Source organism: Choloepus didactylus, chromosome X, assembly GCF_015220235.1.
Source record: "Choloepus didactylus isolate mChoDid1 chromosome X, mChoDid1.pri, whole genome shotgun sequence".
NCBI classification, from domain to species: domain Eukaryota; kingdom Metazoa; phylum Chordata; class Mammalia; order Pilosa; family Megalonychidae; genus Choloepus; species Choloepus didactylus.
Window position 1 is genome coordinate 40,243,326 of NC_051334.1, and position 24,723 is coordinate 40,268,048.

The 24,723-nt window shown below is 39.4% G+C and overlaps 1 protein-coding gene across 1 annotated transcript in view; it reads left to right on the forward strand.

Annotated features, from left to right (window-relative positions):
- Positions 1-23,193, forward strand: part of ATP6AP2 (ATPase H+ transporting accessory protein 2) — a 35,379-nt gene extending 12,186 nt beyond the window's left edge. Inside the window, exons 4-9 of the mRNA XM_037822326.1 lie at positions 12,153-12,248; positions 12,408-12,545; positions 13,439-13,492; positions 14,436-14,585; positions 19,598-19,717; positions 22,143-23,193. Of these exons, the coding sequence (XP_037678254.1) occupies positions 12,153-12,248; positions 12,408-12,545; positions 13,439-13,492; positions 14,436-14,585; positions 19,598-19,717; positions 22,143-22,337 (753 nt within the window). The 3' untranslated portion in view covers positions 22,338-23,193. The remainder of the gene's footprint in view (positions 1-12,152; positions 12,249-12,407; positions 12,546-13,438; positions 13,493-14,435; positions 14,586-19,597; positions 19,718-22,142) is intronic.
- Positions 23,194-24,723: the final 1,530 nt, after the last annotated feature.

Below are 24,723 nucleotides of genomic sequence, written 5' to 3' on the forward strand. Positions count from 1 at the left end.
AAAACATGTTTTCCTAGCCTCTGGTCAGACTAAAGATTTGCCCTTTCCTTGTGCTTAGTGATGTCCAGGTCTGTCTAAATTGTATTTAGATGTGGATGTGGTTCATGTCTCCTATGTTTCCTATCACTGCTATTCACATTTTTATTTTCTAACACACTTATTTTATAAGGTTACAAGGGCAAGAGGCAATAACATAGTCAAACAATGGTACATACCCACTGTAGAGACTGAGCTGGCTTTCCAGTTGATGTTTCTGCATGCTGCTCACAGCACCTGGGCACAGCCATATCTGTGCCAGCTGGCACATGAGAGCCTAACTTGGGTGTGGGAATGGTGGCCTAGAGCTATCAATGAACAATCCGCAAGTAGTTACTAGGTATCCACTTATGTCAGGAAGTATTAAGGGACCTGTGAATCATTGGTGATACAGTGGCCAGGCCCTTACTCTAACATAATCATGGCAGTGACTATTGTACAAGAAAGTGGATGGTCCAAATGCTGAAGGGACCAAAGCTGAGGAACACCTGAATACAGCAAAATAACAATTTTGCAATTGAAATGAGAAATATAGAGAATGTGCAAATGTTAAAGCAAATGGAGTAAAATGTGAACAGTGAATCTTTGTAAAGGTTATATGGATGCTTTTTATGTGTCCTTTTCTGTAAGTTTCAGGTTATTTCCAAAGAAAAGTTTAAATGAAAAAAGTGAAAGCAGTCATTCTTAGGAAATATACACTGAAGTACTTAGGAGTAAATTGATATTATGTCTGCAGCTTAAAAATGATTGAGGGAAAAAAATAATATGCATATATGGTGAGAGAGGGAGAGAGAATTAGTAAATCCAAGAAAGCAAGCACCTAAGGCCCAGTAGAGAAAGCTGAGAAGCAAACTAATTTGTTCCACAGAACCTTCAAAAAGCTTGGTCATTAGCAATACCAGGTACCTTGAAAGTCGGGTTAAATGTAGGTCTAATGCCAGTAGAGATGGAAGTCTGTTTAAGAAGCAGTTACATCTGTAGATCCCGTCCCAATTCCATGGAGCCAGGTGACAGCCCCTCTTACCCTAGCAGATGACTAGAGATTTATTTTCTGGAGAAGATTAAACAGGCTCTCTAGGCACCATTGAAAGTACAATACTGAAAACATGTATTTTTATTTATATTCCAAATGTTATGAACACTGGCCTTCTTCCCTCACTCAGTTCTTAGAATACTGGCCGCCAGGGATATGCCTTAGGCAAGAGATTTGAGGACTCTTCTTAACGGCCAAAAAGAAAAGACCTGAAAACACTGACATCTCAGCCAGATTCTCTACAGTGAAGCCCCCAATTCATAAACCACATCCACATGAACAGAGCTTCAGTGAGCTTTAGTTCCCTATAATTAAAAATGAACACATAGCTAAAGATCACAAGGCATCTGAGGAAATTGTCTAACAAGTAGACAGCTCAAGCAAACACAAAAAGCACCTTGGAGGAAACAGACTATACAGTGGGACATTAAGAAATCAGAGAGCTCAGAGAAGGTGAAACAAGAACAAGAGGAGGAGGATGCTGTAAAATGAATAATCAGAGCAAGAAAGAGCTTTTGGAAATTAAAAATTTCATAGCAGAAATTTAAAATTATATAGAAGAATTGAAAGATAATAAGGAAGGCATCCAGAAAGTAAAACAATATCAAAAGGTAATGGAAAATAGGATCCAGGAGGTCTAAAGACAGAGGTAATAGGAGTACTACGGAAAGAAAAAAGAGAACACTGCAGGAAGAAAACCGTTGCAGAAATAACTAAAGAAAATTTCCCAGAATTGAAAAACATATATTTCCAGGTCAAAAAGGCTTTTCTGTAGCCTGACACAGGGATAAAAATAGACCTATCTCAAGATATGTGTCATCATGAATTTTCAAAATACTGAAGACAAAGATAAAAACAAAGAGAAACAGAAAAAAAAAAACGGTCACATACAAAAGATCAAGAATTAGAATGACTAAATTTCTCAATTGTAATACTGAAAGCTAAAACAAAATGCCTTCAAATTTCTGAGGGAAAATGATTGTTTTAGTTTCCTTGGCTGCTCAAGCAAATGCCAGTGCATTGGATTGGCTTAAATAATGGGAATTTATTAGCTCACAGTTTTGAGGCTAGGGAAAAAAGTCCAAGTCAAGGTGTTCGAAAGGCAATGCTTTCTTCCCGAAGACTGACATTCTGGGGCTGGCTGCTGGTGAACCTTGATCCCGGGCTCCTCTGTCACATGGCAGTGCATGTAGCTGCCTCTCCTGGCCTTTCCCTTTTCTTCAGATTCCTTGACTTTCAGCTTTTTGCTTCCTGTGGCTTTTTCTCTCTCTGAGTTTCATTCTACTTATAAAGGACTCCAGTAAAAGGATGACGACCCATCCTGGGCCACACCTTAACTGAAGTAACCTCATCAAAAGGTCCTACTTAAACAATGGATTCACACCCACAAGAATGGGTTAAGTTTAAGAACATGTTTTTCCAGGGTACCTACAGCTCCAAACCACCACAATGATATCTAACCTAGACTCTTACACTCAGCCCAAACTATACATTAAGTGACATTCAGAGTCACAAAATTTTTATTTATAAAGCCTTTCTCAGGAAGCTGCTGGAGGAGGTTCTTGACCAAACTGTAGGGAGTAAACCAAGAAGGACACAAAGAGTATCTCCAGTAAGGTGGTGAAAGGAGATTCCTGCTCACCAGAGGTCAAGAGCCACAGGACTGGATTGGAGCAGTTCAGAAGGCTTCAGAAGAGAGATCTTCAGGAAGTTGAAATTGGTAAAATACTTAAGGCATTCACACTTATTGAGAGGATTTTTTTATTTGGGGGAGAGTTGGGAACCATAGAAAGTAAGCAAACAAAAATACAGTTCACTCCAGGAGGATAAAAAAGTTGAGCAAGAAAAGAAAAGCGGTAAATGTGAAGTATAAGACTTAGCTGAGATATTATTTAAATAGTTGAAATAGTGAAACAATATTGCTCTAATGAAAATTATAACTGTTGGGAGGATAGGGAGGAGGAGAAGGAGTGCATGCATTGGTCAGGGGATGGGGCTGTGGTTGGTGATGTTAGAGAGTTAAATTGTCATTTTCTGCAATGGGCTGTAAATAGTTAAAGTGAAAAATGAAGTAGTAATATAAACATATTATTTAAACATGGTGGTGAAAACTAAAGGAAACAGTTAAAGGATTTCAGAGTGCCTCAGAGGAATGGGAAATGATAGGAGGCTTTTTTAAAAAAATAAGTCTTAAAGAACTATTTGTCTCTTTAAACCATGTGTATATATAACTCTTGAAATTAAATTTGTTTTTAGAAAGTCAATAAGTAAAGATAGTTGAAATAGAAAGCCTCCTAAATAATTCATGGGTTGAAGAGAAAAATCACAGTGGAAATTTCTAAACTATCTGGCACTGAATAACAATGTACCGTATTTTTAAAAATTCTGGGATGCAGCTAAAGTGGTAAGAAAAGGGAAATTTATAGCCTTAAATGCATGTTAGGCTATTTAAAAGGTGGAAAATTAATGAAAGAAACCAGAGAAATTTCAGAGGAAATGCAAGGAAAGCAAAAGGAAGGGAACAATAAAGATTAAATGGCAAACTTTTAAGTCTTCACAAATAGTATTAAGTTTATAATTGATTTCTGTGAAAATGCATTGTAAAATATTTCCTTTAAAATAAGTAAATATAAATCCAAAATACCATTAATGTTTTTGTAAGCATTTTACAGACTAACCTTATTTTACATGAGAAGAAGCTGTGAAAGCTAATTTTTTTATTTAACCCTGATTGATTGCTCATTATACATTTCCTGGCAGAACAATAGTGAATGAGATATAAAGCTCAGAGGACAAAACCCACAAAATAGAAAAAAAACAATGTCTTAAAATTCCACTTAATGAAGCTAACCGTTTTAATTAGAATTTCAAACGATAGAGATACAGAAAATTCCATTTTCTCCAGGACAAATGTGCATATCCTTAGAATTGACTAGGTGGTGTGTCCTGTTGAAGTGCAGGCAGGCTGGACTTGCCCTGAAAGAAGAAATAGGGGAAGAACCAGCTGGGACTACCCCAAACTGCTCTACAGCAGAGCCAGTTGAGATTGCGAAAAAGGAGGCACTAAATGCCTGGTGGTGAGTCCAAGCATTTATTAGGGGAACTTATGTACAGAGAGCTGCAGCTGCCTTGCACCGAACAGGGATACAGCAGGAAGTTCACTTGAGTATGTCTGCACCTGTGGCAACTGCTCTACAGGTTATATATGGTTGAGGAACAAAGGTGGCTAGGTGCCAAGGGGTAACGTGCAAGTATTGGGAAAACATCTTGGCATGTTCCCTGTTCTCAAAACAAGATGTGCTCAGGCAGGGCTGCGCTCAGTTTATAGCTGCCACATCATGGCGTGCTTCCAGGGTGTTACAGGAAGGGATGTCAGAGGTGGAGGGCAGGGACGAGGTCAGTCCTCGGTCAGGTAGGAGATGCTATATGTATCACACAATAGGGAAGAAAACAAACATTAGATTTTAAACACCTGAGCTTTTTACTTTTTGAATTTAGCATTCTGTTTAAATTTTTCTTTTCCTTCACAGTCTGTTGTCCATCTGATTGATTAGCTTCTCCAATTTGTTTGCTAGGAACATGTTACCTTTAATCTTCAACATTCCTGACACGAAAACCATTCCACTAGGTGAAGTGCTGCTGGAGGGTTACATGTTTTTGTATTCCCTCCAAAGCTTGAGGTGGTGAAATGTATGGTTGCAAAAAGGAAAAGACTTGTGGCTGACTAAAGGAAGCTGGTAATGGTGTGCTTTTGCAAGTTTGAACTCTCCCTCATCATTAACCGATAACTAATTTTAAGAGAATTTTGGGAAGAGTTAACATGTATCTTGAGTAAGAGAAAGTTTATTTCATTTCACAGTATCGTCAAATGAACAAACCTAATCTTGAGGCTCAGATTTCATTAGTAAGAGTTATATAATCACATTTATTTCTGCCTGTACCATGTTAGCATTAATTTGCTACTTATAAACATGAACCTTTAAGTAGTAAAGGGAGTTACTGGGGAAAAAAATCACTGTAAGAAATCTTTATTTAAACAAAACCACTGTTACCTTGCTTGTTTTAATACATTAATATCAAGAATCAAATAATTTTTTGAGAAGGAAAATTAGCAATGGAGGTCTGGAGGAGGGAAGGCTTCTAGGTGTCGGAAATAAAGTGGTACCTGTAAGGGAATAAACGCTCTCTCGGTTCTGGAGGAGAAAAGAATTTATTTACGATCTTGCAAGATAGGGCGTCCAGCCAAACACACGGAAGGCTGGCGCGCCAGAGGAAGAGAATGGCAATCTTTAAATCTCCAACTCCTAATTTGCAAGTCCCTCCCCTGTTTCCCCATTGACTGGGTACTACAGAGGTTACAGCCTATCCGAGAACACTAACTAATTCATCTTTTGAGATTTTAATTTGTACAGCCAATCCCAGAGAGCCAACTAGCTCATTATTGAGATTTTGAACTGATTAGCCAATCCCAGAGAGCCAGCTAGCTCATTATTGAGATTTTGAACTGATCAGCCTATCCCCCCCAAATTTTTATTTTTTTGGCTGTGAGTTCCCGCCTCTGATATTACCTCATATCTCTTTACATTCCAGTAACTATGGTTACTTTTCCATATTAGGAGCAGGCAGATTCTCTCTTCTCTTTGTCTGGGGCTTGTTTAAACTGGTTTTGCCTCCATTTCCCTTATTCCATGCTATCTCTGTGTGAAAACGAAACTTATTCCTTTCTTACAGATTCCCTCCTCTTTCTTTTTAAACACTTTTAGTTTTCACATTTTAGATTCTCAAATTTGCTAAGGGCTTTTTCACATTCCTCATCATAGGGATCTTTCTTATTTTTGATTCTAGTGGTTTTGATGGGTTTTTGAACTAGCCTTTGGGCACACGGGATTATGTAGCACCCAGCTGTTATAAACATTTTGGCTGGAATGATAAGGAAAATTAAAATAGATGTTGCAATTCCTTTCCATTTCTCGAACCAATTTTCCAACCATTCTGTGAGTGGGTTGTTAATGCTAGAATTCTTTTCTAGTTTCTGAAATAAGGCTGTTAAGCCTTGTAGGGCTTTGGTGATAGTTCCATTAGGTGCGGTATTATTGGGGATGAATGTGCGACAATTTCCCCCAACTATAGCACAGACGCCTCCTTTTTCAGCTAGCATCATGTCTAGGGCCATTCTGTTCTCCCATGCCATTCGGCTAGTGGCATCTAACTGTTCTGCTATTTCTTTAATGACATCCCTGGTATAGTTGATAAATTTTAGCTGATGATTGACATTTTCATTGATGGTGACCCACCAGAATAAGGACGATTTAAATTCTGCAGCTACTTGATTTTTAGGTTTAAACTCATTAGGAACTTTCTGGGGAACCCCTATACTATAATGATTTGTTCAAGGATAACTTTAGAAGTTCCCAATGCTGTAGCTGAGGATAGAGGGTAGGCTTCCACCCATCCAGTGAGGTGGTCGACAATCAGCCAACCTATTGCCTTTTGCCTCAAAAGTAGGTCCCTTCTGATGTCCATTTATATGCACCACTGATATTTCTCTAGGTAAGAGTAGACTGGTTAATACTTGTTTCACCAATTCCCCATGAACCAGTTCTTTTCCTTTGCTATTGATTAATCCCCTTTCTTCCCAGATCTTTCCAAAGGTGTGGACTACCCCAAAGGCATACTTAGAGTCAGTGTATATTGTACCATCCTTTCCTTCTAATAATTTGAGGGCTTGATTTAGTGCATACAACTCACAAGTTTGAGCTGACCACTTATTGGGCAATCGGCTAGCTTCTTTTACTTCACAAGTTATCCCATCTACAACTGCATAGCCATTGTGCCTTTCTCCTTCTAGGACTTTGGAGGATCCATCTATGAACAGTCTTTCCCCTCGAGTGCAGGGGAAGATCCCTTAGGTCAGGTCGGACTCGAGTTTGGTATTCAATTAGGTCTAAACAGTCATGCTCAGGGGTCTCTACTTGCTCAGGCCCCTTCCAGAGGAAGGAGGCCGGGTTTAGGCTATGATCTGTTGTTAAGACCAAATCATCTTTTTCCATTAGGATTGCCTCATATTTTAAGATTCGGGAATCAGTTAACCATTTCCCTGCCCTTTGAGACAGAATAGTTCTCACTTGATGAGGAGTACTAACTACTAACGCCCCTCCAAAGGTTAATTTCCTGCTTTCTTCTACTAAAAGGGCAGTTGCTGCAATGGCTTGAACACACCCAGGCCACCCCCTAGAGACTGGATCTAAAACCTTTGAAAGGAAAGCCACCGGCTTTCTTTGGCCTCCCCAGATTTGGGTTAGGACCCCCAAAGCTGTTCCCTTATCTACTGTAACAAACAGGTGAAAGGGTTTTTCGAGGGAAGGAAGTGCTAGAACAGGAGCTTGCACCAGTGCCTGCTTGAGTTCATTTAAAGCCTTTATTTCCACTTCCTCCCATTCTATCTTGTCAGGCTCTTCCTCTAGTAATTTTTGGTATAGCCCTTTAGTTCGAGATGCAAAAGAATCTATCCACAATCTACAGTACCCTACCAATCCCAGGAATTTTCTTAGCTCTCTTTTTGTTTGAGGAAGAGGCAACTCTACTATGGCCTGGATTCTTTCTGGATGGATTTTTCTTTTTCCTTCACTTATGAGGTGGCCTAGGTACTTAACTTCCCTTGCTACAAATTGCAGTTTACTTTTAGATACCCTTAATCCTTGTTCCCCTAAAAAGTTCAGTAGATTTTTCGTAGCTTGAGCCACCACTTGCCTTTCTTTACCTGATATTAATAGATCATCTACATATTGCAGAAGGGTGATTTCAGGTGGGACTGGAAATTTTTCCAGTACCCTCTCTAACTCTTGCCCAAAGAGATTGGGGGACTCCGTGAAACCCTGAGGTAAGACCGTCCATCTGTATTGCTGCTTTCGCCCATTGAAGGGATCTTCCCACTCAAAGGCAAACAGGTCTCTACTTTCTGGATCAAGGGGACAGGCCCAGAAGGCATCCTTTAAATCTACTACACTAAACCACTTATGATGGAAGGGAATTTTACTCAGGAGAGTGTAAGGATTAGGAACTACAGGGTGTCGAACCTGGACAATTTTATTAATGGCCCTTAGATCCTGCACCATTCTCCAGCTACCATCTGGTTTCTGAATGGGGAGAATGGGAGTATTAAAAGAGGACATACAGGTTTCCAAGAGTCCATCTCGAAGGAGACCCTCAATGATGGGTTGGAGTCCCTGTCTTCCTTTAAGAGGAATAGGATATTGTTTCTGGCACACGACCTCCCCTTCCTTTTTTAACTTGATTTTAATTGGGGGAATTTGCAACCCTCCCCTGTTTCCTTCTTTTACCCATACCTCCTCCTTAATGTCTTTTTCATCTTCTTCAGTGAGCAGGGCCAAAACCTCAATCCGTCCATTCCTTACCTCTAAATCCAGTCCCATAGGTATTATTAGGTCTCTTCCTAATAAATTACTCCCAGCTTCTGGGATGTGCAACAAGGGAGCTATGATTTGATTATTTTCCCAACAAATGTTAGTAGGTTCAAGAATGGGAACTTTAAATCCCTCCCCTTTTACCCCTGTGACGGTGAGGGAACTGCCAGAGAGCCTGGCCCCCTTTGGAAGATGATTTACAGAGGAGCAAGCTGCTCCAGTGTCTACCAAGAATGTAATTTCCTCTTGACATGGGCCCACCTTTAAATTTACTAAAGGCTCCCGGTGGGCTTCTGAGATGAGGAGCCTCTGACTCTCCTAGTCTTCAAAATTCATTAGCGGTATAACTCGACCCTCCTTCTGTAAGTCTGGGCACTCCCTTTTGAAATGGCCAGGTTTTTCACAATGATAACACCCTGCAGAGTTCTGCATTTTCCTTGCTCCTTTATTTAAATCAGCCCAGCCCCCTCCCCTGTCTCGCCTCTGTCTGCATCCCCCATTTCCTGTTTCTAATCTTTTCTTGACCAAGTGGTCAACAGTGGCTATCATGACTTTAGCCTGCTGCTTTTGTTTTTCGTCCTCCCTTCTTACAAATACTTTCTGTGCTTCCCTTAATAACTCCTCCAATGGCTTATTCATCCATCCATCTATTTTCTGGATCTTTTTCCGAATATCAGGCCAAGATCCCTTCACATAGCTGACCTTTAACATTCCCTGGGCTACAGGGTCATCAGGGTCCATACCTGAATATTTCCTTACTTGTTCTCTCAATCTTTGTAGATAAGCAGAGGGAGACTCATCTTTCTCTTGATTTACCTCAAAGGCCTTATCCAAATTTTGAGATTTGGGTACTGCCAATTTTATTCCCTCTACAGTGAGGTCTCTGAGATCCTTCATTTGTGCCCTATCCTCTTTATCATTATTATCCCAATCAGGGTCAGTATTTGGAAATTTTTGCTCTGCTGCCATCACCCCTTGCCCTTGCGGGTGTTGCCTTTCCCATTCTTTTATAGCAGCCCCTCTTATCATTCCTCTCTCCTCTTTCATAAAGAGGATGTTTAATATGGACATAAGTTCAGACCACGTGTATAGGCTAGAGCCTAGGAACTGATCTATTTGCTCAGCCAGCCCCATTGGGTCCTCTATTAGCGATTTCATCTCCTTCTTAAAATTTCTTACTTCTGCACTCGTTAATGGGGCATTTACATACCCGACTTCCTTTGGCCCCATAGGCACCTCCCTCAAGGGGTAAAGGGATTTAACGGGGTGATGTTCCCTTACTCTCTTTCCTTCAAGAGTTTTTGGAAATGGAAAATTCTGTACATCCTTTTTGCACTGTGTTAATTCTTTCCTCAACCATTGATGGGTCATATCTGGTGGGGCAGTTGGCGCCGATGGGCCTCCTGATTCCCCTGGAACCTGTGCGGACTTTATTAGGTCCTCAGACTCTAACAATCTCTGCCCTGGGGGAGGAGAGGAATAGTAGGGAGGAGGAAGGCTTAATAAGGGGTCCCAGGGTTTAGATTCTACCAACTCATCTTCCGAGTTTGGGTTTTTATCTTTCACAGGGTAGAGGGGAGTTTTTTTGTTCTTTAGCCAGCACGTGGCATAATCAGACTCCTCCTTAGAAAAGGGTTTCTTCTCATTAACATAAATTACAAGGTTGGCACAGAGCCAGTCCTCCTCTGTCCCATACTTTGGCCAGAATACATCTGGCGCTGAAATGCTTTCTTCAGTCCAAATGTAACAACAATATTTAATCATTTTCTTTTTGTCCTTTCCCTTGGTCCGATCGCTATCGGTCCAATATTTTAACATCCTACCTAGTGGGCTATCTGGAGGGATGTCCCCGAGGGACTCTATAGGTGCCCCCTTTTCTTCTTCCCCAGCCGGCCAACTGCCTCTATTTCCCATCCTGAGTCTTGTCTGGGCTTCTTTCTCTCAGTTCCTTTCGCTTCGTCCGTCTCTGGCCCTTTCCCTCGCGGGAGAAGGGAACCGCAGATTGGGACTCCACACTCGCTTCGTGCAGTATGTCGCACGTCTCAGTCACACACAAGCAGCTCCAGACTCATCAGGAATTCCCGACCACCAAGGCAATATATTTCTTTCCTTACCTTGGTCCGTGCATGGAGTTGCCTGGTCAAACAGAGGCAGGCCTTTCCTTTTCCCCCTTTTCTCATCCACAACCGGCAGATCCAAGCGTCTGGTCTCGGGCCCTTTAGCTGCCAGAGATGGGCCCCCAATGGCGGAGTCCGAGACCGCTCAATCAGCGGGGCGCGCCTTCCCTTTGTCCACCTCGGGGGTCCCCCTCCGAAGCTTCGGATCCCGGACGAGCCCCCAAGTTGTCGGAAATAAAGCGGTACCTGTAAGGGAATAAACGCTCACTCGGTTCTGGAGGAGAAAAGAATTTATTTACGATCTTGCAAGATAGGGCGTCCAGCCAAACACGTGGAAGGCTGGCGTGCCAGAGGAAGAGAATGGCGATCTTTAAATCTCCTACTCCTAATTCGCAAGTCCCTCCCCTGTTTCCCCATTGACTGGGTACTACAGAGGTTACAGCCTATCCGAGAACACTAACTAATTCATCTTTTGAGATTTTAATTTGTACAGCCAATCCCAGAGAGCCAACTAGCTCATTATTGAGATTTTGAACTGATTAGCCAATCCCAGAGAGCCAACTAGCTCATTATTGAGATTTTGAACTGATCAGCCTATCCCCCCCAAATTTTTATTTTTTTGGCTGTGAGTTCCCGCCTCTGATATTACCTCATATCTCTTTACATTCCAGTAACTATGGTTACTTTTCCATATAAGGAGCAGGCAGATTCTCTCTTCTCTTTGTCTGGGGCTTGTTTAAACTGGTTTTGCCTCCATTTCCCTTATTCCATGCTATCTCTGTGTGAAAACGAAACTTATTCCTTTCTTACACCAGGGTGCTGCTGATGTTCCATGTTTCGATCCGTTTATAAAAATTCATTGAGCTATTACTCCAAAATATGTGCACTATCTGATATGTATGCTACACTTTAATAAAAATATTCAGTAAAGAAGTGGGTCTTGATCGCTATTGATTATTTCAGTCTAATAATATGTGGTCCTCTGATAAGGCTTCACAATTCTTGTGACAGAAACACCTTAAGAGACTTCAGTCTATCCGAAGAAAAACCTTAAACCTTGTTAAACGTTTTCAAAATTTGAAATGAAAAATTAGGTCTGTTTCTCTTTCAGTTAAATTTCAGTACTTCAAATTCCTCTGTACGACCTTCTCCTTAAATGCAAGTTAGTATTTTATTGTGGAATACACATTCATTGGGGCACATTTAATCAATATTGGGACCAAATGTACTGCTGCTTAAAATACACAAATGACCACCAGAAAAAGATGATTGTGCTAGATTACGTTGTATCCTCTGTGTTGTTTGCAAGTTATTTCCCACTTAGGCACAATGGGAGATATAAATTTCTTGGCTTCCTAGGGTTGTTTAATCTCTGCTCATAAAAAGACTATGGAAATAGTTTGGGTGTTTTGAATTTACATAGGAAATGTTGGTGCCTTTTTTTTCTTTAGGGCTCCTTTTTTTTTTTTTAAATACCATCTGAATGGTTTTTCTTCCCACTTTGATTCGGATAATAATTAAGGTCTTGCTCTTAAATTTCAGGCAGTTCCTTTTAGTCTTGACAGCGTTGCAAATTCCATTCATTCCCTATTTTCGGAAGAAACTCCTGTAGTTTTGCAGTTGGCTCCCAGTGAGGAAGTAAGTGATACAATTTTTATTTAAGATGCTTAAAAAATAAACTTTCATTATTTAATGAAAACTTAAGACTAATTTTATGGAAAGTGCTGTCAGACCTCTTTATATTGGAATTTAATCTGTAGAATGTGAGTAATTTAAAACTTTGAATCCTTATTGCAGAGAGTGTATATGGTGGGGAAGGCAAACTCTGTTTTCGAAGAACTTTCAGTAACGTTACGACAGCTCCATAATCGCCTGTTTCAAGAAAACTCTGTTCTCAATTCACTTCCCCTCAATTCTCTGAGCAGGAACAATGAAGTAAGTAATACAGTTATTGAATGAATAAATGACTATTATTACTAATTTCCCATTCTTTATGCTACTGAGCAAACTTTAAATTTTAGAAAATGAAAAATATTGTAAAAGTAGTGGTAGAGTATATTCTTCTTTCCTTTAGTGTGATTTTCTTATGAATCTCATGAATAGACCTGACTCATTTTGTGAGATGAGCTTTAGTAAATAGTATTACATTTTAGCATGAGAGTTACCACCAATTGATCTATACAGGCCAGAGATCACAGTATCTGCTTGGTGGCTGGTGGAGCTGTGAAGATTCTGGTAATGTGGGGGCCGTTATTCACTGCCACTGCTGATGTTTTGCTACATTTTTCCAATTCATTCTTAACAGTACAGTGGAGAGGGCAGCCACCTCAACTTTTGGCACCTGCCCTTTGGCTTTGCCATCGGTCCATGTACCCTCTTAACCACATGATACGCTACCTTTGTGGCACCTTCCCCTCTTTATCTGGTATGTATGATCAGGACCACAATACTTTATTCTCTCATGGAGAAAGTGTTCAAGGGCAGCAAGGAAACTGGGCCATTGACAAGACCTCATTACACTGTGCCATGATATCCTGATGTCCTGAGGTGAAACCACTTGAGAGTTTAGATGCTTTGTTATAGTTTTATCAAAAATATAGCTATTGAGTAGTAGTCACTGCTAGGGAATGACATCACCTTTTTGTTAAGAAACAGTGTTTTATATTCATTTTCATTTGAAACAAACCTACCAAATGGATAACAGTTGTCAGATAAATTCACTTATGTGATTAACATTTGTAATATCCTGTGCCTTACTTGATAAATGGCAAATACAGATCTCTGATAGATATTTTAAAATTATACTCATTACTTTTGGTTCTCTGAAGGTTGACCTACTCTTTCTTTCTGAACTGCAAGTGCTGCACGATATTTCAAGTTTGGTAAGTAGGCTGCTCTAATTTTTCCGTTTCACTTATTTTGGTTCCAGAAGACATTTCTAGAGAATCCTTGAATAATAGTGAAACCAATTGGAAAGTTTGATTAAGTATGCTCTAGATTTATGATCCCACGAAGGTTGAGAAATTGGCATTGTTGTCGGGAATTTTTTAAACCCTTCTCTTGGTATAGTCGAATTACTTTGCATTTCTTCTTTTAGGAGAGACAGCATATCCTCCAGGAACACAGGCCTGGAGGAAGGACATCCTGGCTGGAGTCCTAACTTGGCCATTGATTTCTTGTCAGACTTTAAGACTTTATTTCTATTCTATATCTTTGGGTCTAAAATAGACATACTAGTTTGGACTAATAATTCTGACAACCAAATCCTCAAAGAAGGGAATAGACCTGTCTGAGGGATATTTGTTTGGTGAATGAGTTGTATTTTTAAATCATTCTTGTGAGAAATAGAAAAACTTATACCTGTTTGCTGTTTTCTGAATTTGTCTCCCAAACTTCCTGGTTTGGAGAGTCTGGAAGTCGAGTGCTGTGGACCTGGGGGGAGGTCTGGGAAGGGAGGGCATGTGGGAGGTGTCTACTCTCCAAATACCGATGGCTCATGCTTTCCTGGCATCAAACTGGTCCAACCATCTGCCCTTTCATACTCTGGCCCATATCTGAGTTTTTAAAACTGAGGAATTTTTAAAGAGCTTTTATTGAATACTCAGGGAATCCTCTGTAACTGCTTCTAAAAATGAGATTTGTGTTGGATTTGTTTTATCAGAAAGTCCCGTTTAAACCAGTTCAGCTTGCCACCATCTTACTGTTCGTTATGCTGTAGCACACTGGTGTGGTTCTGTTCAGCCTAGTTTAGTTAGGCATAAGACTTCAGCTGGCTGCGTTTGACATCTTATTTTATCCTTTACCTTTTTTTATTGTTCTCCCAAGTTGTCTCGACATAAGCATCTAGCCAAGGATCATTCTCCTGATTTATATTCACTGGAGCTGGCAGGCTTGGATGAAATTGGGAAACGTTACGGGGAAGACTCTGAACAGTTCAGAGATGCTTCTAAGATTCTTGTTGATGCACTGCAAAAGGTAAATTAGTAATAGGGTATGAGAGTTTGGAGTGTGACCATTTCACTTTTAGCCTCTTAATGGAAGAACTTGCTTTGTGAAACAATTAAGTGAAGTCTTACTTGCCTTCTTTGAAGGTCCTCTCACTTCAGTGGCCGAGGATTGGAGTAAGGTCAAGGGGGTATGTTAGGATATTTCTTCCTAATGTTAGGAGGGGCAGCATTAGGAAATGGTTAATAACTTTTTTCTTTTTTTTTACTTAAAAACATTGCATGAATATTTTCCAGTACCATAAAGTATTTTTTTGTAATTGGACTGTTTAATGGAGGCAATAAATGTTAATAAATGAGTATACCATACTTTATGCAAACCATTATATAGATGTCATTTAGATGTTTTTTAACATTTTACTGTGATCACCATCCTTGTACATAAATCATTGTCTTTGGCTCTGAATATTTCCTTGGCATAAACTTTTATAAGTAGATTATTGGGTGAGAGGATGTGAACATTTTTAAGGCTTTTGGTACATGTTATCAGATTGTCCTCCAGAAAGGTTATATGCATTTATACCACTGTATATGAGAGTACATTTATTTCCATATGCATTTATACCACTGTGTATGAGAGTACATTTATTTCCATATCCCAGCACTGGATAGTATCTTTTCTTATATACATAATTTACCAATTTGATAAGCAAAAATAGTATGTTGTTATCTAAATGCATTTCTTTTATTCTATTGAGGTTGCACTTTTTTTTTCTTAGTATTTATTGGTAATTTAGATTTCTTTTGTGATTTGACTCTTCCTTGCATCTTTTGCCAAACATCTTTCTGTTAGGTATTTCTCTTCTCTAATTACTTCTCTTTTATTATACCAAGTAACACATGCCCATAGTGGAAATGCAGAAAAGCAGAGCTCCTGTAATCCTGCTAATTCACAGATAAAGCCTTGTTAAAACTTTGAGCATTTATTATTCTAGCCATTTTTATAAGGGTATATACACATATTTTTAAAGGATCATGCTGAATATAATGATTTAACCTACTTTTGTAGGTTAATCTAATAATATATATATGAATATCCTTCTTGTAGGAATTCTTGTATTCCATCTTGAATTATACATTGCCTTCCACTGAATAGATACACCATAATTTAAAATTTTTCTTATGTATCTGCCAAAATGACCTCCAGAAAGTGTCTGTCAGTTTATACTGCCATCAGCACTGTAAGTACAGGAATGCCCACTGTCATTTTAAACCATTTTGCTAATAGACCAACAGAAAGGCACTTTGTTTTAATTTGCATTTCTTTGATTATAAGAAAGGCTAAATATTTTCTTTATATGCTTGTTGACCTTCTATTCTTTTGTGAATTGTCTGTTCAATTCTTTTTCTTTGGGAAGGTTCATCTATTAATCAGGGTTTAATTGTATGGATTTTCCTATGCAAAATCTCTTTGAGATATTTATTAGAATTACGTTAGCAAAATAAAATTTTTAACAGCCTTATTGAGATGTAGGTCACATGATACATGTCAGCCATTTAAAGTGCATAATTCCATGGTTTTTGTATATTCACAGACTTGTGCAACCGTCATCACAATCTAATTTAAATCTCTGTAGATGTTTGTGATTAATCACAGACGACTAAGGAAGATTTCTTCCTTTCCCTTTCCTACTTCCCTTTCCCTAATTTATATGCCAACAAATTCAGTTTCTTAAAGCAATTTTGTTTTCAACATTTGAGTATATGTTGAAGCTTAACACTTCTGAACATTTTTTTGACTTTTTAATTTGAAATACTTCCAATCCTACAGGACAGTTACAAAAATAATACAAACTTCATACAGAAAATTCCAGCACATAATACCCAGCTCACCAATTTTTAAAAAAAAAAATTCTGTTTTATTGAGATATATTCACATACCATACAGTCATCCAGGGTGTACAATCAACTGTTCACAGTACCATCATATAGTTGTGCATTTATCACCCCAATCTATTTTTGAACATTTTCCTTACACCAGAAAGAATAAAAATAGAAATAAAAAATAAAAGTAAAAAAGAACACCCAAATCATCCCCCCCCATCCCATACTATTTTTCATTTAGTTTTTGTCACCATTTTTCTACTCATCCATCCATACACTGGATAAAGGGAGTGTGAGCCACGAGGTTTTTCGCAATCACACTGTCACCCGTTGTAAGCTATATAGTTATACAATCGTTGCGGTTTGATAGTTTCAGGTATTTCCTTCTAGCTGTTCCAGTACACTAAAACCTAAAAAGGGATATCTGTATAGTGCGTAAGTATGCCCTCCAGAGTGACCTCTTGACTCCATTTGAAATCTCTCAGCCACCGAAGCTTCACTTCATTTCATCTCGCATCCTCCTTTTGGTCAAGAAGGTGTTCTCAATCCCACGATGCTGGGTCCAGGCTCATCCCCAGGAGTCATATCCTGTGTTGCCAGGGAGATTTACACCCCTGAGAGTCAGGTCCCACGTAAGGGGGAGGGCAGTGAGTTCACCTGCCGAGTTGGCTTAGCTAGAGAGAGAGCCGCATCTGTGCAACAAAGTGGTTCTCTGGGGGAGACTCTTAGGCACAGTTATAGGTAGGCTTAGCCTCTCCTCTGCAGTAACGAGCTTCATAAGCGCAAACCCCAAGATAGAGGGCTTAGCATACCAAGCCATCAGTCCTCAATGTTTGTGAGAACATCAGCAACAATCCAGGTGAGGAAGTCCAACACTTACGCATTTTCCCCCGGCTCCTCAGGGGGGCCCTGCATATATATTTTTATTCTCTGCCCAAGTTACTTCGGGATATATCGCTATTTCACACTAATGTGTACAAACCTACCAGATCTCACTTCCTATTCAAAGTTCCATGTAATTATGGTGTTTGAATAAACTGACTGTACAAGTTAAATTTATTTACTGTACTATAGAAAATATAGATCCTGCACCAAATAAACATCTCTTCCCTTGGTCTCACAGGGAAGTTGAAGTTTTAAAACACAGTCAGTATCGTCCTTTACCCTTTGGCCTGATTTGCCTTAGTCCTAACCATATCTGCTTCATTCATATCTTTAATTGAAGCCTGGACTCTTTTTCAGCTTTTTTAACAGTTGCTGTATGTGCTAATACTGACATTCATATCTGCTGATAGAGCTCTGAGTTTCAGGTGTCACACAGATACCCAAATTTCCAGAGACCGACCAGGTTATACACAAAGGGATCAACCACATCCATCAATTTTAACATTTTGCCACATTTGCCATATTATTCTTGTTTATCTGTCTGTTCTGTCTATTTATCAGTCCATTTTCTGAACACTTGCCTCCATGGTTTCCAGTGAGAAACTGACACTTAGTCTTATTGGGGCTCCCTTGTATGTGATACATTGTTTCTCTCTTTCGGCTTTCAGAATCCTCTCTTTATCTTTGGCATTTAGCAGTTTGATTATAATAGCTGCAGTGTGGGTCTGTTTGGGTTTATCCTGTTGGGAGTTTCTTGAGCATTTTTATTAAACTTGGAAAGTTTCCAGCCATTATTTCTTTGAATATTTTCTCAGCCCCTTTCTCTCCCTTCTCCTCCTGGGGATCCCCCATTGCGTATGTTGGTGTGCTTGATGCTATTCCTCAGGCTCTGTTCACTTCATTCTTTTTTCTTTCTGCTCCTCAGACTGGTTGATTTCAATTGTCTTATCTTCAAGTTCATTAATTCTTCCTTCTGCCAACCCCAATCTGCTATTGAACCCCTCTAGGGTTTTTTTCAATATCTGTTACTGTGGTCTTCAGCTCTGTTTGGTTCCTTTTCATAATTTCCATCTTTGATACTCTGTGTCCATTTATCGTTTTCCTGATTTCCTTTAGTTCTTTGTCCATGTTTTCCTTTAGCTCTTTGAGCATATTTAGGACCATTTTTTAAAAGTCTCTGTCTGGAATGTCCCAGGTCTGGTCCTCCTCATTGATGGTTTCTAATGCTCTATTCTTTCCTTTGCCTGGACCATCACTTCCTGTTTGTTTGCATGTTTTATACCTTTTTGTTGATATCTGGACATTTTGATATTTTAGGGTGGTGTTGCTGGAGTTTCGAGTCTGAGGTGTCTATTCTTTAAGCTTGTATCCAGCTAGTGCTATGAAAGAGCTTTCCTTAAATACCAGGAGCTAGCCAATTAAAAACAATAATAAAAAGAAAACACCTTGTCCAGTCTTTGCAGATTGACCTGTCTGAGTGCTGTCCTTCACAGCTTATCCATACAGTGAGTTTAGAGAATAGCTCCAGGCCAAAGCATAGGGGCTTCCCTGATCTTTTCTGTGCATGTATCTTGTCTTGGTCATGCACGTTTGGCCCTAGGGATTCCCCTGTTTACATGGTTCCAAATGTCCCCTCTTCTCTAGAAAATAGTTTCCTCATGGTCCCATGCACTGCATTGTACAGCAGTCCCTTACTCCAGGCAGCATGACTTGGCTGCCCTCCCACAGTGTTCTATTGGAGAGCTCGATAAGCTGCCGTCTACATGCAGGGCAAGTTCTGGGACAGTGAGTCCTTTAAGCCACCACCAGACAGACTGGGCCAAATATTCATGCTCCCACTGTATGCTCAAGGGTTAATCTGCTCCCTCTGGAACCAGGAACAGAGATCTGCACTAGGAGGTCTCGCCAGCTAGGGCACTGGGAGGTCCTACTGCTTTTAAGCAGCCTTTTTCTGATTCAGTGTGCACCCTTTTCTGCATTCCTTTAGCTGTTTTTGTGGTGCTTTGAGGAAGATGTTTCTGCCAGTGTTTGCTGGTTGTTCAAAGCCTCTGTGGGGGACAGAGCCCTGAAGCATCTCACTCTGATCTTGATCAGGGCAGGGCCTGATTATTTTAACATAACCAGAACCTTTTAAGACTTGTCTATTTTAAGACATAACGTATTTCATGAACTAAAAGGTGAATGTATATTGTTCTTGTAGCTGCACAGAAGCTTTGCAAATAATTTAGTAAGTATGTATTTGAGATTCATAATAATGTTAATAAATAACTTTAGTTTGCAGATGACATGTACAATCTTTATGGTGGGAATGCAGTGATAGAATTAGTGACTATCAAGTCATTTGACACGGCCCTTGTGAGGAAGATGAGGACTATCCTTGAGGCAAAACCAACGGTAAGTACATTATTAAAGCCTGCTTTAAAACTGTAAAATTAACTTAAAAAAAACCACCAAATCTTGTATCACCCATGGGTGACATGAATGAGCAGTCAGTAAATCTGAAGAACAATTATGATTAAAATATAGGTCTTTTTAATCACATAGATATGTGTATTTTGCCAGTGATGCTTGATTCTTTGGGATTATAACCAGCTAATGCAAGACTGTAAGTTAGGGATAAAAGTAAATCTGTCAAAGCTGATAAGATAATTCAAGTATTGGTATATACAAAGAACCATCAGAAGTTAATGTGAGGGAGTGGTGACACACAATCTATAGAGTTTGCTTTTCTAGGAGGTACATTGTCTTTGTAGCACAGTTAGTCCCTCATTTTCTGAGATCCACTGTGTATATTTCTTTATAATTTGATTTACTTCAACACTTTTGTGGCATGGATCTTGCTTTGATATTAAGCATTTGCAGGATTGTAGGCAAGGGTGCTGGCCATGGTAAAACGTGTGTTTGTGTGTTACTGTTAGCTTCAGCATCTCTAGGTACAGGTAGCTTCAGCATCTCTCTAGGGGGTGATGGAAAAAGCAGTAGTGTCCATACACCAAACTTATGTGGCCAAGAATGTGAGTTACGGTTGGCTTCAGTTGCTTGCAGTCAGGTATCCAATCATATATACACACTCCCCTTTGGGCCCATTTGCAGCCCCCACCCTGCTGAGAGTTTTACTGATAGCATCATGGGACTTGGAATAAGAAGGTCAAAGATAATGCCTGTTCAAGATAATCTAGAGATGTCTGGTTTGGGATTGTTTCATTCTAAATTGAGTTGGAGTGGAAGGACCTCTGTTTAAGACAGCATGGCAGGCTGGACAACCCGAAAATTTCCCCACTACAAGACATTAAGAAATGTTGGATAAAAAATTACAACACCTTTTAAGTGCATAGTTCAGCTCTCAAAAAAGTAGGGGAAATTCATATAAAGAGCAAATAGACTTGGCTGAGGAGCCAATGGGGCGAAGCTACCATCTGTGGGATTATGACTGAACGCCTCTAAGTCAGAATCCCGCCCAGGCGGAACGATACGGCAGCGCCGCGGAGCCTCGGTTGGCCTCGGATAGCCGGGTCCCCGCCGTCCCCGCCGGCGGGCCGCCGCGTCGCGCCCCGCGCGCGCACGGCGCCCCCCGCCGCGCGTCGGGACCGGGGTCCGGTGCGGAGAGCCCCTCGTCCCGGGAAACGGGGCGCGGCCGGAAAGGGGGCCGCCCCCTCGCCCGTCACGCACCGCACGTTCGTGGGGAACCTGGTGCTAAACCATTCGTAGACGACCTGCTTCTGGGTCGGGGTTTCGTACGTAGCAGAGCAGCTCCCTCGCTGCGATCTATTGAAAGTCAGCCCTCGACACAAGGGTTTGAAAAAGCGAAAGAAGAAAAAGAAGAATAAAAAAGAAGAAATTTTCTTTTATATTTAAAAAAAAAAAGAAAAGAGCAAATAGATAAGAGGAACCTGAAAACTGTGTAGCAAGCAGTTGGGTTACCAGGACACTGGAAATGATACCTTCGGCTTCTTGAGTGCAGAGTTGGAACTGACCCCTTCTTATTAAGCTGGGGACCCTGAAAGGACTGTGCTCTCAGTGAGAGCTCATTCTAGAAAACAATCTGCCTACCAGCAAAAGGAGACAGAAAGGAAGCTTGGACTCTGGGTAGGTTCAGGGGATGTGTTGGGAGTGGTGATGTCTCCCAGGGAATTCTTAACCACAGGGCCGCCTTCAAGAGTTTGGGGCTCAAATTGATATTACCTGCACTTTCTAAGAAACTCGAGGCCAAGAAATTAACATAAAACCTGGTCCCAGGCCAGCAAGACTTCTCTCTGGAAGGCCACCCCCTCAACACAAGCCACATTTGGAGGGGGACTGCCAGTTAGTCTCCTCAAACATGAACTCTAAAAATTGTGAAAGACAGTCAGGGCCACTTCCCCATGAATGTGAGTTAGCTAAAGTGTCAAACCACAGAATTACCCCAAGAACTTAAAATAATAAAATGTGGGTAAAGGCCATAAAATAATGGTTTAAGATAAAGAAATAGGAGTCAAAATAGAAAAAAGAACAAGATTCTATTTTTTTTAAAGACAGATTTGAATTTGGAGAATTCTTTAAGTACTAGATTCTTTCAACATTGCCCAAATTAGGCCTACTAATTCACCTTTATTAGATATTGCCAAAATGTCACAAGCAGTTAGACCAGTTGATGCTTCTACCAACAGTGCAAATCTCTTCTCCATGAAACTCCCCTTCTTGGTTCTTCCTAGTATAATAGCTTTTATGCCACTTATGAATAAATGTTTGTTAGATAAATGAATCAGAGCTACTAAATTGGGATAATTTCCTATCTTAAAGTTCTTCCCTCTTGATTTTCTTTTTCTTTTCTTGATTGTAGAGCAACCCAGCAAGTCCCTATAACCTTGCATATAAGTATAATTTTGAATATTCAGTGGTTTTCAACATGGTACTTTGGATAATGATCGCCTTGGCCTTGGCTGTGATTATTACCTCTTACAATATTTGGAACATGGATCCTGGATATGATAGTATCATTTATAGGATGACAAACCAGAAGATTCGAATGGATTGAACTTTCCTTATGCTAGACTTAGAAAACGGGTTTGGAAATTAACTGTTTTGTTAAAATAAATCTTTTAGTGTGGTTTAAAGTAGTTAGTGTAGTGTACTATAAATTTACAAGAACAAACAAATTTTGTTCTCTATTTTGTGTGTGCCTGTGGCTTTTTTTAGAGTGAATTATAGTATTAATGTGAATCAAATTATGTGATATAGAGTCCAAATATGCTCAAATATAATATAACCATTAATAATATAATTTCATTCCATTTAATATTTGGAAATATGCACTGAAATAAATGTAAACCATTTAGAATGGCTCATGTTATTTATGTTGGAAAAATGCACTGAATTTACTAGAGAAACTTAGTGACTGCTTAACTTCCTTAACAAGGGATTGGTGAAAATCCTATTTGGACTGCTGTATACTGTGAAGCATTTGTAAGTGTCTTAATTTGATGTAAATATGTCTTGAAATGAGAGGAAAGGTTTTTAACCTAGAGCAGCCCTAAAATATGGATGTGCTTACACAATCGCTTAGTTTTGGAACTGTATTCTGATTGACAGAGGATGGCGATTAACTCTGCTGCAAGTTTGGTGATCCATATGGTCTGGTGTGGATTTTAAAAATGCTACATTGATCTAAAAAGAAACTAGCATTGTGAAGGTATTGATGCTTGTAATTATACATACAAAAACAAATCTTGGGGGGACATTTTGGGACATGACTATAAAATATTTTTATTTCATTAACTTTTCCCCCTGTGTACGTTTCCATGGTTTGTGGTACAGCTTCATTCTATAGAATATTAAGTGGAAGTGGACCAATGTCTATAAAGAATGACAAATAAAGTTAATGATTCTGTATTCATGTCATTTCAGTACTACTTAATCTATTTTATATGGTAAAAAAACCTTAAACAGGGTTTTATTTAATCAGAATTGTCTGTTATATAAATGATTTCATGCTTTTTTTGTTGTTGTTTATTCTCACTGCCTCCTGGGATTCAGTACCAATATAAGTAAGGCATTTTAATTGCCATTCTTGTTACTGAATTTATACAGAGATTATAAATTCACACTTGACTAAGTAGGAAAGGCTTAAGTTTTCCTATAGAATTTTTAAAGACATGAATAAGCAGCTAATTGGTCTGAATATAAGGGACTATCTAAGGTAAAGACTTAAGGTTACAATTTTATTTCTTAAAAGACTTAGAATTTTAAATTAAAAGATTATGTTATCAGAATTATTTTTGTAGTGAGAGTTGAGCAGCTTGCCCCCAGGACCCATACTTGGATTTAGTTTAGCGGTTTGTGCCTCTTTGGAAAGACCATCAAATCATTTCTATGAATAACACTGAAGTTGGCAGATTTGAGAAGATGAGGTCTATTTAGTTGTTTTCTCTACCACTTTCTACAGGATGCCTGTGACAATTACAGTGTTAAACCTCCATAGAGTGGGGGAAATTTTTGTTTTCTTTTTGCTTCTCTTTGAACTAGAAATAATAGGCTAATATTCAACTCTTAAAACAAAGAAAAACATTGTTATAAAATCACTCAAGTATTCCCCTCCACCCCTACCCCCTTGCCAAGTTTGTGGGTTTTCAGTTGCCTAGCTCTGAAACAGTTCCCACTCTGATCCCCATGGAACCCAACAGGGCCTGTGTTTGGTGAGCAGAAATCTAGAATGCTGCAGAGTGGTTAAAATTCATTTTTCTTTCACAAGTTTCTTATATAAACATTGCCGTAGAAGTTAGATTGTTATGATTAAATATGAAGTAAACCAATGCCTTTGTAATTTAAAACTGATGAGACTTTAAGTTCTAGGGGAAGAAAAAAAGTGGTTACATGACAGCACTAATCCTTATGGGGAAAATGGCATGAGTATCCTTATGTCTATGTTAGGCAAAAAGCAATTAATTAAAACAAATGTTCTGCCAAGATTGTTGCACCTATTGCTGATGATTTGCTCTTAAATTAAGTCTAATTTGTTCAGAAACATAAATCACAGTGTGTTGAGATTTGTGTCAGAGGCAGGAGAAAGAAAATACTGGACCAGGCAAGCCAGACTCACAACAGACTATTCCACTGATGTTGACAGAGAAAACCCAATCACTCTACTTGTAATTGGTGGCATATTCCAGGTTTATAAAATAGCTGAGATCCTACATGTGGTAGATATTGATTATGACCTAATTCTATTAAGAATAATATGGAATCCATTGTTATTTTCTTTGGCCATATCTTTTTTGAAGGAATGATATTCTGAAACCTTTTCATTGGTACCTAATAATATAGAAGCCATAAACTTAACTTTTTAATGGAAGATCAAGCCAGCAATTTCCAAGCGATGTAGCAAATGGAGTTAATGGCCATCCCTGCTGAGTGGCATCAAGCCT